Source organism: Lissotriton vulgaris, chromosome 3_1, assembly GCF_964263255.1.
Source record: "Lissotriton vulgaris chromosome 3_1, aLisVul1.2, whole genome shotgun sequence".
NCBI lineage: Eukaryota > Metazoa > Chordata > Amphibia > Caudata > Salamandridae > Lissotriton > Lissotriton vulgaris.
The window spans coordinates 291,435,046-291,451,593 of NC_141689.1; the positions used below are offsets into that span (position 1 = coordinate 291,435,046).

The window sequence follows — 16,548 nt, forward strand, 5'->3', positions numbered from 1 at the left end:
CCTCTGACAGTGTGCCTGTAAAGAAGTTCAAAGGGGCAGAATCCAACCCCTTTCTGCAGTACCTCCCTGTATGCAAACAATAGGCAAGGCAAGAGGAAGTTCCACATCCACCTCAAGGGCTCCCATAGGCCGATGATGATGCCTTTTAGAGCCTTGTTGAACTTCTCAATGAGCCCATTACTTTGGGAATGGTGGTGTGTGGTGTGCATAACTTATAGGTTACCCCTCACTCTTTCCACATGGACTTCATGTTTGCAGACATGAAGTTGCTACCATGATCAGATGCTACCTCTTGGGGGCGGTGTGGGGGGGGGGGTTAATATCCCAATCAGGTCCTGGCCACCAGAGGTACAGTAACCGTCGCCAGAGGTATAGCCTCAGCATACGGGGTGGCATGGTCCCACTTGTTCAAAAAAGTACCAATGACAGGGAATGGTTGCACTGGAGACTTGCGCTTCCCTCCTGACTTGCCACTTGCAGGTAGGGCATAACCTGCAGAATGCCTCTGAGGCAATCCTCATCTGGGGCCAATGCATGTGGTTGACAAGTTTTTTAAAGGTTTTGTCCAGCCCCAGATGACCTGTCAGGGAAACATCATGAGCCATCTCCAGTAGGAAGGCCCTGTACCACTGGCGGACCACCAATACACAGGTTACACCAGGCTTTGAAACCTTAGGCTCTCTACATAGTAGACCATTTTCCCAATAGATCATGTGATCACCAGAGATGCCACCAGCTACATGGGCCTCTGCCTACCTCTACAGGCCATCCAGAGTAGGGAATTCCATCTGCACCTTGCAGAACTCCTCCCTTCCTTCTGCCAGTTGGTTAGTTTGGTTCCCCAGGGTGGAAATGTCCTCCCCTATAGGTTCCAAGCGTCACCCTCAGGCTCAGCCTCCTCCTGGGCCATTGGAGTTAAGGAGTGGGTTTCCTGTACCACTTGCCATTCCTCTTTTTGGCAAGCACCTGGGCAATTCTTCCAGTTCCTCCGGACTACTTTCTCGGGCAGTCATCAGCCATGTGGCAAGTCACATCCACTCAGGAAACTCTAACATCTTCAGGTATAACCTGAGCTCCACCACCTTCCAGATGGTGTATTTTAGGTCATTTCCAAGCCCACAATTCACAGGCATGGATGGACCCACAGCTAACATCAACGAACCTGAGACCCTACACCCCCACTCAAAGGGAACTGCTGCCACCGGATAGTGACTCTTATGGTTGTCATCTGCAATAACTTGGTGGAATGCATAATGGACAACCTCCTCTGAGATCATGCTGGCTCTAGTGTCTCTCTGAGATTCTACTCCCTGCCCATTGAGGTGACACAGTGCCTTTATTTCTAAGTATTACTAGGCATGTGAGCCTTCCTGGTGCTCCTTTTGGTAGGCAGCCCTCTTTCCCCCCAAAATTCCTTGAACATAGCCACAGTGTTGCTCTCCAGGTTGAGGAGCTCAAATTCCATCTTTGCATTTGAAGTCCTAGGAACAAACAGTCAAATAGGATATGGGTGAATTTGGAAAAAAGCCCAATCAGGGAAAATTTAAAACTCACATTGGCCTCAGAATATTTTCCTGGGATTTTCAGTGTAACACAAAATTGCTGATGGCAGTGCAAAAACACAAGTCCTACTCCTCACCGCTTGATCACCAATGCACGGAATTGGGTTACTGGTTGAGTGGAGTGGGTACCTACTCGAGCAGCAACCATAATTCTTGTCAGGGTGAGGCACAAGCATCCCTACATTAATCTGTGCTCAATCCTCAGGCAGTTTGGCACACAGCAGTCAGGCTTAACTGAGAGGCAAGGTGTAAATGATTTATGCAGCACTTCAAACAATAATAAAGTGAAACCACAACACAAGAAAAATCGAACACCAATTAAAAAAATAGAGTACATTTTCATAGATAAATCAAGATCAAAACAACAAAAAATCCTATCAGTAGAGCCGTATAAATGCAGGTTTCAAGATTTTAGTGAAAATTGTGCCAAAAGCAAAAGGCGCCAACAATGGTTATCTTTCATGCCAGACAGGGATAAAGTCACAAGTTTAGACCTACTGTGATGGAGTGTGGGCAGGGTATGTTAATCTTAAAATAGCGCAAGGCTACTCCAAAGGAGTGTCCCATGCGCTTTTTATTGGTGACCAGAAAAAAACAGACAACACACAACCATAACAGGTTCAATACAGAGGACTAAAGGGGACCAGCACTATAGAGAGCGCCCTAGCGGGCAAAGAGCCAGGTCTTTAGGCACTTCCTAAAAGCCAGTAAATTAGATGTACTGCGTAGAGTCAAAGGGAGAGAGTTCCAGAGTTGCGGAGCTCGCAGCCTGAAAGAGCGGCCTCCAATACGGGCCTTTTTTACTCGGGGAACCACAGCCAGGAAAAGGGACTCCGATCTCAAAGATCGTGCCGGATGGTAAAAGGCGAGCCTCCTTTGGAGATATTGGGCACCCGAGGCGTACAGAGCCTTATGGGCCAGTGCCAAAGCCTTGAATGTTATCCGCTTCCGGATAGGCAGCCAATGGAGCTACTGCAATAGGCTAGAGGCTCTGGCCCGCCTGTGGAGGCCAAAGATGGCCCATGCAGCCGTGTTCTGGACCACCTGCAGGTGGTGCAAGAGATACTCCGGCAGGCCAAGATATAGTATGGTGGAGTAATCTAATCTTGAACCGATTAAGGCCTGAACCGTAGTCCTCCTATGTTCCTCGGAAAGCAGAGGGAAGAACTTCCGGAGCATCCTGAGGATGCCAAAACAAGTTCCCGTGAGAGTCAGAACCTGGGATCTAAGCGTCAGCCCGTTGTCAATCTTGATTCCCAGGTTCTTAGCTAGCTGGGACGAGTGCGCTGGAGGGAACATGTCGGCAGGCCACCATCCATGCCAATCAGGGTCAGATGGACAGCCGAAGAAGAGTATCTCAGATTTATCTGAGTTGCACTTGAGGCTGTTTAGCTGGAACCATTTAAAAACAGCCCCAAGGCACTCACGGATACTCTCTCCGTCAAAATCTTCTCCCTTTCGGCAAGTAAAGAGGAGCTGGGTATCATCGGCATAAGATACGATCTGGGCCCCGAAAGACTCCACCAATGTCGCCAAAGGAGTCATAAAGATGTTAAATAGAGTCGGGCTCAACACGGAGCCCTGAGGGACTCCGACTCCCAATGGCGGCATCTCGGCGGAGCTAGAAGAGGCCCAGACCATTTGTCGGCGGTCAGCCAAGAAAGATCTAAACCAGCTGAACACCGTCCCCCTCAGACCGATCTCATAAAGTCTGCCGAGGAGACCCTCATGGTATAGGGACCCAGTTATGCCAGCTAAACATGAGTACCTTACATCCTGGTTGTGGAGCAATGCTAGGTCCCATGTCAAGGATGAGACGCGCAGTTGAGGCGATGCGTTGGTTCTGAGGTTCTGCAAAGTTGCGATACGAGAACCTGTACCATCATCAAGGCTGCTGTTGAGGAGAGACTTGCGATGCCAGGAACTCCATTTGGGAGGTGTCGTGCAGCGGCAGTTCCGATGCAAGGAGCGAGGTCAATGCAGAGTCCTTGCGCTGAAATAATCCTCGCAGCAGAGGTGCTGCGTAGGATCTGCTAGGGGTTATGCCACACAACATAGAAGATTTCAGTTCTGTTGGATCCAAAGGTAGGCTGGCCAAGCACCTTTAGGCCCACTTTCAAGGGTCCAGGACTAGAGAGGCACCACTTGGCAGGGTAGGACTCGCAGATGGCAGTTGGGACAGTCAGCGCAAGTGGAGAGCGTGGCGCCCCTCCCTCACAACTGGTTAGGCAGCGGGTCCGGTCAGGACGCCGACCTTGACGACAGGTAAGGCAAGGGAGCGCATGCAAGGGGACGTAGGCTGGTGGGGCACAGCGAAAGGGGGAGGACACCAAGTTTTGCATGGGAAGTAGGGTGTCAGTGGGTACAGATGCTCAGGGGAGGAGGGGGAAGTGCGACGGCAGAAGGGCATTGAACGGGGGGGGTGCAAGGGCAGGGATGGCGGCAACCAACTCAGCAGAAGGGGCGGCAGGAGTAATAGATGCGGGTAGCGAAGGGACAGATGGTGTGGACAAGGAAGGGACTTAGGAGAGTTAATAAATTTGGAGACTAGGGTTGCCGTACATGGGGATTAACAAGCCCTTGGGAGCCCGCCTTATGTTGGCCACCAAAGAGAAGATCTGAAGGGCGAATATGGGGGAAAGGAGCTGGGGCTTGCCAAGAGCCTGCGGGAGGATATGAACGTTGCGAATGGGTCAGAGGCATTTCTGATTTTTGCCAGTGTGTACTGTGAGAAGTACCCTGCCGGGTCCGCTCATTATTTAATTACATGGACTTGATTAGATGGGCACAGGTGGCGTACAGGGTATGCATGTACCCGTTACAATGAGGAGGTGCAGGGCAAGGTTGAACTGGGAGCCGGAGGCTAAGTGAGGGGAGATAGAGGGCTGGTGGGCAGGGACAGCAGTCTCTCTTGGCCACACAGCATAACCACACGGCGGGGGCAAAGGCTAGTACGCCCATTAAACAGAGCTGTCTGGGGAAATTTTAGCGTCGTATCCACGCCGAGCTTTTGCGGCCGGGTTTCTTCAGGAGGGTGTCTGGTGGTGCTATGAGGGTCCGAGGGCCGCACGGTGGGCTGAGAAGTTGTAGTCCGCAAAAAGGCATGGTCTACTAGGGCAGGTGGAAGTGTTAGAAGACGTGCAGGAGGTGCGTATGGCAGGTCCGTTCACGAGTAGCCCCATGCGGAACCTGATTGTTTCCCCACTTGGCGTCGTACCAATGGGGGAGCCGGGGCGGTACAGGTTGATTCCCCACATGTCGTGACCCGAAGGGGCGTTGGTGAATGATTTCATAGCGGCCAAGCTGTCTGCAATCTCTTACTCCTCGGTAGAGGTCGCATGACATCTAGTTGCCACGGTAAAATGTGACTCAAAGTCGGCCTTTAGATTGTACCCGTACACCCTGAGGAGGAGTAGTAGTGGGGCACACAGTTCGAGGGGTCCAATTTGGGGACAAGGCACTGCCAATGGGATGTTTCCGTAGCCGGTGCCAAATTTTTGCACTTTAGTACATTCCTGCAGTGGGTTCTCATGGCGAACCGTGAAAGAGTCAGTGACACACTACCTGGAAGACTTTTTCCTGGTGGGACTGCCCGGTTCTGTGGACTGCCTGCTGCAACTTGCAAGTTTTAAGACCTCAGGAGGTTACTAGGGTGTGCCCCTGGCGCCAGAGAAAATACAAGGTCCCAGTACAGTGTTGTCCTTCCTTGGTATTGACCTGGATTGGGGGGCGGTGGAAGTCTGAGTGCTGCTGGACAAAGAGAGGGCACATGCTGACGTTGCTTGATGGTTGCTGGCCAAAAGATGTTGACGGTCAGGGAGGTACAGGTTTTGCTTGGACACCTACACGTTACGTGCAGGGGGCAGAGCGGGACAGACTTTCTGCAGGAGGACGGGCAATGCATGGGGTGGGTCTAGCTGGGTCTCACCATCATAGGCGCCTATCGCCCGGCGCTAAGGGAGACTTGCGCATATGGCGCACAATTTTGAACCAGTTCAACGGCATCCATACGGCAACCCGGGAAGAATGGGAGGGGGATGTCACAATCTTGTAGGGCGCAGTGGGGGCAGGAGGCTTGGGACTCTACTTGCAAGGGAGGTGGTGCTCCGAAAGATGGATGCCGCACCGGAGGAATGGGGTGATGGGTTTTGCTTTTCTAGAAGCTCGTGCCGCAGGTAGTGGCCTTGATAGGACGGGCGCAGGAATGGGCACACAAGAAGGTGATATTTCACATGGACAATTTGGCAGTAGTCCGGGTGGTGAACAGACAATTGCAAGGGATGCTCAGGTGCTCCAGTTAGTGAGGGTCTTGGGTTGTGGGGTTGGAGCATGATATCTTGTTTCAGGCAGGTCATGTGTCGGGAATAGATAATGACATGGCAGACGTTTTGCCTCGTTCTCAGTGGCAGAGGTTCCACGGTTAGACACAGAAGAGGATTAGGGCAGGAAGCCGGCTCCAGCAGGGAGGTGGTACGTAGGAGACATAAGGGTTGTACAATTAGTAAAAGAGCCCCTGGCCCCAGCTGTAGGAAGGCATACGCGCAGGCATGGGCGGAATTTTTTGTCGACACTGGCTCAGACTGCTGTGGACAACCCTTAGAACGGGAAGCGCAGGTGGTATATTTGTACGGGAAGCGCAGGTGGTTATTTGTACGTGACTGACAAAGGTTTGTCTGGGTAATAATGGCAGGCAAGTTGTCGGCCATAAATTGTTCATGGGAACTCGTGGGGGGTAGGGCGGCATTGGGCGGCAGGGTGTCAGGATTGCCGCTGCTTTGGGCCTTGAGGCATGCCCTCCAATGCCTGGGGGGAAAAGCCTTGCAGTTTGGGATACATTCATTCCGCATAGGGGCAATCACAGACGCAGCTGGGAGTGGTTGGTGGTGGAAGGAGATCATGCAGCTAGGCCGTTGAAAGTCAGACTGTTTTGGAAAACCCACATACGGCTGCGGGGCTTTGGGGGAAGGGGAGGCATGATGTTCATTTCCTTCCTCATATATGTGTCTTTTCAGGTGTGTTGGCGGGCCTGCTGCGGCGGAGTTATCCATCAGCATCGTAGGACACCCTTTTGTTCAAGGGGTAGAACGTTATGAGTTTACAATTGGAAACGGGTTGAATTAGGGTTTTGGATCAACGATTGTTACAGTGTGCCTGGAACGGAAGGGGGGTATGAGGGGCACGAGTTGTTTCCCAGTGTTACACAGGATGATTAGGCGTGGGGTCTGTCTGGCTGGGTTGATTATTCATTTGGAGGAGAAGGATCTGGTTCGGTGCAAAGGTTGGGCCCAGTTAGAACAAAGGAAGTGGTATTTTGCTGATTAAACAGCAGTGGTCCGGTTGTTACGTTATCTAATGGAGTTCATACCATGAGGCAGTGGAGGGGGGCAGAGAGACCAGCTGCGATAATAAAGATAGAAGAAAGTTCAACCTGGACACGCAAATTTGGTGACCGGGAAAGCATAGCGGAGTGGTACATCCGGAGCTTAGATATGCAGCGCTCTATTTTCAGAAAAGAGGGGTGCATGTGTCCTGCTATGTTTTGGAGTTGTGTGTAACACAGATTAAGGAGATTTTTGGACAGGGCTTTGGCTGGTATCCGAAATGACAGGGTCCCTAGTGGGCGGGGCGGGGGGTCAGAAAGGTCTGGGGCCAGAATTTTCTGAGTGGCGTTTTTCCTGGGTAATAGTTGGTAGATCTGTTTACAGTTACAGTTTATTGGTTGGGAAATGTCACTCTGGGAGCACGCAGGAAGGGGAAGTAGCATAGCAAGGCTACATAGATAGTTATGTTAGGAAATGATGAGAAGTTACAACTTTATCGGGGCAGCAAGGAGGACAGATTTGGCGGTTTAGAAACAGTTGCAAAGGGGAAAACTTTAGGGAAGGGGTTGGGGGGTAAGTCAGGAGGAAAATATTTAGTGAGGTTTAGTTTTGTACGGCACAGCCCAAGGAAACTGATTGTAAGATGCACCTGTCTTCAATAAAGCAGCCTTTTTCACACCTAACAAGCTGGTTGGTGGTCTGTGCTGTACCCCCCCTTTTGGCCCAAATGGTAAAAGTCAAATACCATTAGACCGGGAGCACTAGGTATAAAGTAGGTCAAATATAGAGTGGTTACAAAGCTATGAAATCATAATAAGTATTGTTAATAATGTATTATTATATTGTAAGTTTATCACAACAATAAACAAATTCAAACAGGAAATAAAAACGTGTGTCCATACCACTCTTCCATTAGAGGCATTGACTGGCATGGTAATAATGGAATACTGCAGTTTTTTTTAAATCAAAGAAGCATGCTGTGAAAACCCCATACAATAAGTAAAGTAACCCTTCTTTTGTTTTGCAGTATATTTTCAGAGGTTGTTGCTTCTTTAGGAAAGCCTATTTGCGATTACCTATTTACTTTGTCAACAAAAAAGTATATTTAATTGTCATGACTGCAAAGTAAAACAAATGAACACGCATTGGTGATTAATGAATGGGACGTTGCCATTATTACAAGAGGAATGCAAGCTGTACCATTAGATAAGCATTTTTGCCGTAAATCAATAATTAAAACGGTCTTGTGTCAGCAAAGTACATACAAGCAAGAATACACATAGGCTTTCATTTACAAGTTTCATATACCGGGGAATCTTTAGTCTAACAAAATGACTGCTTCGTGCCCCGTCACCGACCCTAATAGGAATATAGAGGATAATCATCCAATAAATGTCATAGCCTTGATGGACAGCTGCAGCACATCCACGATATGACAAACCATGCAAAACACATAAAAACTAATGGCGGAAGGGGGCTGACCAAACCACTCTCTCTCCATACTTCTTCTAGTTTTTGAAGAGCTGATGGCATGACATCTTACAGACTTCTAAAGGTGTCTGTAGACAGGCCTGCAAATCATGACACACTCATCAATACACCGGAAAAGCTACTACTGGCACAACTTTAGAGAATTACTTCTGCTAAATTAGGGAAAATAGGACGAAACTGTAAATCTTCACCTTTCAAGACTCGTACTTTTGCAAGCGCAGGTTACAATTGCGAAAAGTATTTAAACTATATTCAGAATTTTTTTTTAAACAAACATGAATTGCATTTCAGATTAGTAATTTAATATTAGTGTCTTTGTAAGTATAGGGCTGAATGAAAGCGCTCCGTGTTTCACACAAGGTGCTTTCTTATGCTATTCGAATGTATATAGGCTTGGGCTGAGTTCGCAGAGTTTCACTATGAGGAACTCTTCAAAGTGACCAAAAAACTTCACCACGCTACAGGGAATTCCGCAAGTGGCGGAGTACGTTGGGTCACGCTGTTCGGGTTGGTTTTCAGCGCCGAGTGGTTGTCCTGTGCTAAAAATCAGCTCAAACAGAGCCATGGGCAGCTCAAAAGGGCGCTTCTTCCTTGCTGCTGCTCATGTAGATTTTCCACTGGACAGGCAGCTTTCTCAATGCAAATGGAAGCTTTCTCAATGAGAGCGGTCACAACACTCCGCGACCGCCCGCGTTGAGGAATCTGACACCCCGCGTTGAGAAATCTTGCTGGAAGATGGATTTTCCTCGCTCACGCTCGCCAACTTGACATTGGTCAGTGCGAGTGAGGAAAAAACTCCACTCTGCATAGCGTGTTGAGTTTTTCGCAACTCCGCGTACTCGGAAAAGCACAAAGTGTGAAAAACTCTGTGAGCGGAGTTCACCACCAAGGCCTAAATGTATACAGCTCCATTGTTAAGTTAATCATTGCAAACCCAGTAATTATTGCAATTTCTGAATAAAATACATTTTATGAAATTACTAACAGCATAATTGCAGTCATTGTAATTTCCCAAGTGTAGGTACTGTCTAGCAAACAGTCCATGCCTGAAACTACTCTCTTTAGGGTAATCTAAACTTTTTTTGCAATCTTCTTTACTTGAAACACATATATCAATAAATGAAGAGTGTGAATCATACACTTAAGTCAACATAAATGTGAATGTATTTGATTTAAAATATTTCCTTCCCAAATACATCATTTTGTGCCTAATGAGAGTTAAATTAAATTGCCTCTGGAAAGGAACTTCTTAATATCAGGCAACATCATCTGCATTAATAATGTCAAACTAATTCAATGAGTTATACCTTTGATGAGGTAATATTAATTATTTAATACATTTCATCAGGTGACCGATTCGTTCCATGCTGCCAAAACAAATATGTATGAGGTCAGTTTACCTATAAGGACTTTCAGTGTAGATCATATTTTTTATAATTGTTGGTCATTCTAAAAAATGCATTATACTCTTCGATGGCTTGACGTGTCCAGCCCTTACTTTGTAGTGAAGGACTTTATCTTTCATGTCTTACTCCTGCATTTAAAGTGGAAAGCTTCACCACTGGAAATAATGATTCTCCACTAAAATATCAACTGGCGCACTAAACCTTCAGGAAGGACTTAATCATAACATTTTTTTATGCAAGACTTCACATGCTATACACAAGTGATAGTGGTGCCTCTTCCTCAAGGATGGGACCGCCTACAACAACCGAAAGGCACCTTGAACCTTGCTAGATCTACATGTACATGGAAGGCACAGCTCTGATATTTCACCAACCTCCAAATATCACATTAGGAAATAGTATCCCCAGTTATAACATCTGTCTAAGGTGATCCAGCGGTGACAGAATAATGCTCAATAACCAAATGAGTTGATGAATATCGTCCCTTCATATTTCTACTTAATGACTCCATTGTTCTAAAGGGATTTTGCCTACTTAGATTCTTGTGGGAAGACACTAAGCTGTAACTAGTGTCCTGAATTTCTTTCATGGACACCTTTCATGGGAGTGTGAAGCTAGCCGAGCATCAGGATGGCCACATAACAACACTCCTTCTGTCAGCTCGGAAACCCCACACGAATCCTACGTAGTCAGCATCTGGCAGGAACAAGCAGAAACATGCTACTTGAAATGTCTCTGTAGAAACTAGGAGTGGCTACAACAAGAGGAAGAGGTTAAACTGTTGGAAATACTATAAAAACACTGTCAATTACCCAGCATAGATAATGCACAGTAGGACATGCAAAAAATTGCTCCTCCCCTCACGGCGGAGTGATGGGTGACGAATAGCAGAGTCGGTGGCTGGACTTGGTGCCATGTCCCATTAAAAGTGGAGCTGCGTAGTTTTGGCTCCACCTTTACACGTCACAGATACGCAATATGTGCGTGTACTGAACACTATATTTATTGTGCGCCTTAACCTTATTAATGAAAAGTGAAGTTCCAACATATTATTGGAGAGCATTCACTGTAGAAATTAGGGATTCATATAAACTTGTGCTCTCATTTTTTCATCATATTTTACAAATTATAGTTCTCATTCACACTTATACTTCTGTATTTTGAGTTATAATGCTTTTACTGAATTTATATTTCTTATATACTCATGTATTCATTTATTAATGCTGTGCATTTTTTTCTGTAATCGAATGTGCACCTTTAATCATGTATCCTAAGTGCACATTAGCTGACTCTCCAAGTTTGCTTAACAATAGAACTAAGGCATTTGGTATTTAATGTTTAACCTTCAACGTGAAAGTTTTGCTTGCGCTCCAATCTTCTTTCTTTTGTTGCAGGTGCGTTTCAATGGTCTCATAGCTAGTGAAAGACATATTGTGTATTACAGATAGTGAGGTCCAGGAGGAAACTTTTGGCAATGACTAGAGGTGCTAACAAACTGAGAAGAAGACCTCTACCCATGTAGTAGAAGGAGCAGGGAGACATCCAAGATCCTCCAGATGTTCAAACCGTAGGATGAGAAATTCTATTGAAGTTGCCAATTTCTACGGTGAAAAGGTAAAAAACTACTAGAGTTGATTAAGTGGAATTCTCAAATGTTCTATGGGTTTAATTGGTGTTCACACTGTTAGTCTTTAAAGCAAATACCCCCTTGGGCTCGGAGAGGTACAGACCACTCTGCTCATATTCCCATTGTGTGGGTTTATGCTATACGGTGCCCTGATTTGGAGAGCTTTTACTGAAGTCTCCACTATGCTTACATCTTCCTCTTTTGCCTGATTTAAATAGGGTTTCCCAATTTATATCCTTAGTTTAGGACTTGTTTAGGTGACTTTAGATTTATCAATGTATAAACAGGAAGATTGAAATTTGTACACCAATCATCAGATTCTATTTCTTATCTTTTGTATGGCTTCTTGTATGCCTTACGATATTGAGTTAATTTCATTCAACACTTTGGATTCCCGGTGGTGGTTCTGTATCTGTATAATAAGTTCTTGAGATTCATTCACATTAGTTTGACTTTGTATCTGTAATAAACCCATTTAACCTCACCCATTGGTTCCCAGTCCCATTTGTGTGGCCAAATGGGCTACACTGAAATTAAAATGTTTGATTAATGTTAACTGTCTTTTATCTCTCAGGCGACTAAGAAAGGTCTATCGCCAGAAGAAATTATAAGAAGGGCCTATTGCTCTCTCACAAATGTGTAAGACCTGGGGTAAGGAAAATGATGGGGTGTCCCTGGAAAATGTGATGAGGGGCCCTGAGTCCCCCATATCGCACAGATATTTATTGGGTTTGGGCTGCATGGAGGCCGTCTGAAGGGATGGCCCCCCTGAAAGGTTGGGGGTCCCTCCTGAGATGCAATGGCTGCAGAGGGCTGAGTTGTGCTCCTACCCGTGACAGGTCACAAGCAGATGTTGAGAGGACCCTCAAGCCTGGACTCCTCGAGCAGGCTCGGCTAAGCAGCTGGAGTCCGGCATCCTTTTAAGATGTGCCAGTGAACAGCGAGAGCTCTGCTCCCATTAGGGAGTGCAGGGTGTCTGTTACCCCAATGCCTCCACTCTCTCTCGCTACCTATCTCTGACAGTGAGAGCCATGAGGTATCTTTGTAATAATCCGCTCTTAACTTGCAACGTTTAATAAGAAATGTTGCAACTTTGTAACTTTCTGCTAGGTAAAACACTACTGTTTCCTGAGTCTTTTAGAGTAACTGCAAGCATTTTGCAGACTGGAGGGGGGAAGAGGCGCTCTTCTGGAAAGGGTAGCCAGGGGGGCTGTGGCACCACGGGGGCAGCGGACCAATTAATAATCTTGTTTATAAATATTTAGATTAACAAATGTGTATATTGCTGATGGTTATATTTTTCTATGTATAATATGTATACAGATCACTCCATAAATAAATACATTTGCATAATAACTATTCATCTAAAATTGCTTCAGTACTGTGGTGAATATATATATATATTGGAAAATAAAGGCATCTCCTGGTAACCCCGCTGTGTCCCCTTGTCTATTTCACAGGGAGTGATCGCTGGGAATATGTGCGGTGCTGGCAGTGACACGCCGGTGACCCACTCAACAAGTGCTCAGAGGCAATCAGTGGCAAGAGTCGAGTGATTTAATTGCGAGTGATTGGGACCGTCCAGACCGCTGCAACTACACAGAGCACGGTACTGCTGGCGAAAGTACAGTCCGTGACTTCACGGAGAGTCGTGTTCACTGCATCACATCTCCGCGTGTGCTCGAGCTTGGCATTTGTGGATGGATGGAAAGGGCCAGGTGACTGTTTTTGGCCCTACTGGATGCCGGGGTCGTTCGTGTAAATTAACCCGCACTCACTATGAGAAAAACAAAATCAGACGGAGCTGTAAGAGACATTATCCCAGCCTGAAAGGATGCATGATGGGATTTGCAGTCCGTGAAGTGGTGCTGCAATAATGCTCTTCAAATGAACTATGGTCAGCTGTGCTCCCACCAATGAGAATGTAGGAGCATATTCAAAAGGTGAACAGGTGTCCCAGGTGTCAAAGGCATAGGAAAAAGGCTTACAGCCGAAACACGTCATAGGGTTTGGAAAATAAAGGAGTCTCCTGGTAACCCCGCTGCGTCCCCTTGTCTATTTAACAGTGAAGAGATCGTTGGGAATATATATATATATATATATATATATATATATATATATATATATATATATATATATATATATATATATATATTGTATGTATAGATAACATTTGCTAAAATACAGCAGCACTTAAGTCTGAGTTTATTTAATACAACTCAAATCTAGATATATTACCTTATTTATACATACATACCTTGCATATACTTATGCATCTTTACATATATTACCTTACTCCCAATTCAGCATCTTCAATGCACTGCCCTATATCTCACCCCATACCTCACTCAATATATCCTCTACCTCCACTCTGTGACTCATACCAAACTTCAGTCTACTGCTCTCTTCAATGCACTACCCTGTTTCTCACCCCACACCTCTCTCACGGTATCCTCTACCTCCGCTCTCTTGCTACTATGATCCTCAAAATAACCCTTTGTAGACTCTTCCCACCTTTACCCCTCCATGCATCATCACAAACCTCTATTACCATTCATATTTCCCAAATAAGCCGTTGTAAACCATTCCCTCTGACTCTCCCCCCCACTTATCCCAAACCTCCTCCTGCTGCTATGATCTACAAATAAACACTTTCTAGACCCTTCCCTCTTCTATCTCTCCACAATCCTTTTCAACCCAAATAACACTCACATGTCTCTACCTCAAATTAATTTCATATTTTTCTATATTAATTTACCACTAATCCTGTTTAGGTTCTGGAGTAGAGTGCTACTCTTGAGAAGTGCTTTGATGCTTCATCGGGGGTACCAAGCGCTATATAAATGCGAGCCCCTCCCTATCGCGCCACTATCCCTTTTAACCCAAATAACAGACTTGTGTCCACCGCTCAAATTAATTTCATATGTTCATATTTTAATTCAGCACTAATCCATGTTGAGTTCCGTAGTAATTTACTACTCGTCACAAAGCGCTTCAAAACCTCAACAGGGGTAGGAAGAGCTATATAAATACAATTTACAATTACAACATATTTCGTTCCTGCTGATACATGCTGAAATAATCAGTCGGAGATGACCTATCCGTGTAAAGCACTGACCCACACCCATGTAGTTAGCAATTAAAGGATAATTTGTGTGACAGCACAGAGTGGGAACCTTTGGCTGAAACCAGTTCCAGCCTCGGTCCTGGGGAACCCTGCCAGCTGTGTCTGGGTGCAGTGTGCCCACGCCAGGGCACCTAGCAACAAGCTGCCAGTTTACAATTCAGTTCATGCCATGATATGCTGCATCCGCGACAGAGACTGCAGAGGACACAGAGCAACCACGCAAAGGCCTCACACTTGGAGAGCGGGTATGCCTTTTGTCAGGGTGACCTGGCAAGGAGCAGGGGTTAGGGTTCAAAGTAGGCACTGCCCATCAGAGGGTACATAGGTGCACCGTCCGCGTGGCACTTCAAAAGCAGGATCTGCGTACGTGTGGTATGTAAAGTACATGTGTGCTCCCGTACGTACATAGAGCATGCAGGCCATGTGTGATATTACACTAACATAATCATATATACAGCACGCCATAACATTAGTTGGTCTTGGCAATTAATAACAAGTATATATTTAATCAGCATTGAAGAAGAAGAAATGATTGTTTACACTGAGTGTTTTTACCTGGATTCTTACCCGTGTCTTGCATGTTAGGCACCCCCAAACACTGGTTTACCCCACTGGGCTATAGTACTAGGATCTGAACATGTGACCAGCAGGGTGTACGAAGTAGGTAGATAAACTCTCCAAGCCATTTATAACGGTTCTAATTCAGGGCGAGCAGTTAGCAGCACACCGATCGCCACAATAAGTGCATTTACCATCTGATCTATCCAATTATAGGCTGAACCTTGCTGCATGCACATAGATACAGACCAGGGGCTTCAACCCTTGAGACATCCCATAATGTGGTCTGTTTGTGACCAACAGAGTTAATCAAAAAAAGCTTTACCGCTGGCATTGCTCCTTGTGAACAGACTTGAGGGCAGAGTTTGTGAGAGGAAAAAATCTATATGTCCTGGCACGTCAGATGCTGAGACGGCCTCCACCTTTCAAGGACTGGCTTTCCCGCTCTGCTGCCACCCCCTCCCCCCACCCCAGTTCCATTTCCAGCACTTAAAACCTAATGTTCCTACATTTACTGTTCAGGATATTTAATAAGAACCACACAATAATAATGACCCTGATACAAAGTAGTTACATTAATTCAATCCAATTTAAATGGTTTATGCCAAACACGAGCTTCTTAAAACACATCAGAACTTCCACGCAGCAACACTTTGACGTCCATTTAACTTCTGTCAGAGCCATTACCATAACCAGAAACGCGTGTTCGCATATATCCTGACCTAGAGTCTAATCTTTAGTCCCGCCCGGCAGGACACCGTGTGACCGTCAAAGGTTGGGGAGTGCGATGAAGACAGCCTCCGGAGAGCTCTCGCGTGGCACCTGACACGGCCCTCCCCTGGCAGGAAGAAGCGCTGCCCCCGTCCCCTGCCAGCAACAACAAACCGCAAAGGAATATTGCTTTGATACGTCCGAGCCCGACTATGAAAGCTTGACGGCACACATACCTTAATTCACCCATGGGCTTATGGAAAGTGAGCAATCAGACTGCAGCGCGAAACCCCCGGCTGATCCCGGCTGCATCTATTTTTACCCGCTTGCCAAGTAACAGTAACTGACACTCCGAACATGCGCCTGTCGCCCGCAGCAGTCATAGACACAAAAAACAACATAATTCACCTCTGAGGGAGGCGCCATGTTCTCGCACACGTACGGTAGGTAAGGAGGCAGCCAGCAATAACACACTTTCATCTCCTTCAGAGCAGGCACCGATTCGGGGTAACCTACACCGTTCACTGTCCACTTACATCACTACCGTACTACATGAGGTGCTGGCAGTGGTACAAAAAGTGATACAAAATCAATTTACACTTTTAAAGCGGCTAAAGTTGTCTTTTTCAGTCAAATGAAATCACGAAGCAAAAAGGCAAGGCCTGGATAGGGAACGGTCTATATCTTTCTTAGACTTTTAAACCCGAAATGTTTCTGTACGGGCGTTCACGTAGCTGCTACATGT

At 46.2% G+C, this 16,548-nt stretch overlaps 1 protein-coding gene across 1 annotated transcript in view; it reads right to left on the minus strand.

The window, feature by feature from the left end:
* The window catches only part of ALPK2 (alpha kinase 2), a 618,993-nt gene extending 602,891 nt beyond the window's left edge, over positions 1-16,102 (minus strand). Inside the window, exon 1 of the mRNA XM_086960478.1 lies at positions 16,040-16,102. Within this exon, the coding sequence (XP_086816604.1) occupies positions 16,040-16,053 (14 nt within the window). The 5' untranslated portion in view covers positions 16,054-16,102. The remainder of the gene's footprint in view (positions 1-16,039) is intronic.
* Between the last annotated feature and the right edge of the window lie 446 nt (positions 16,103-16,548).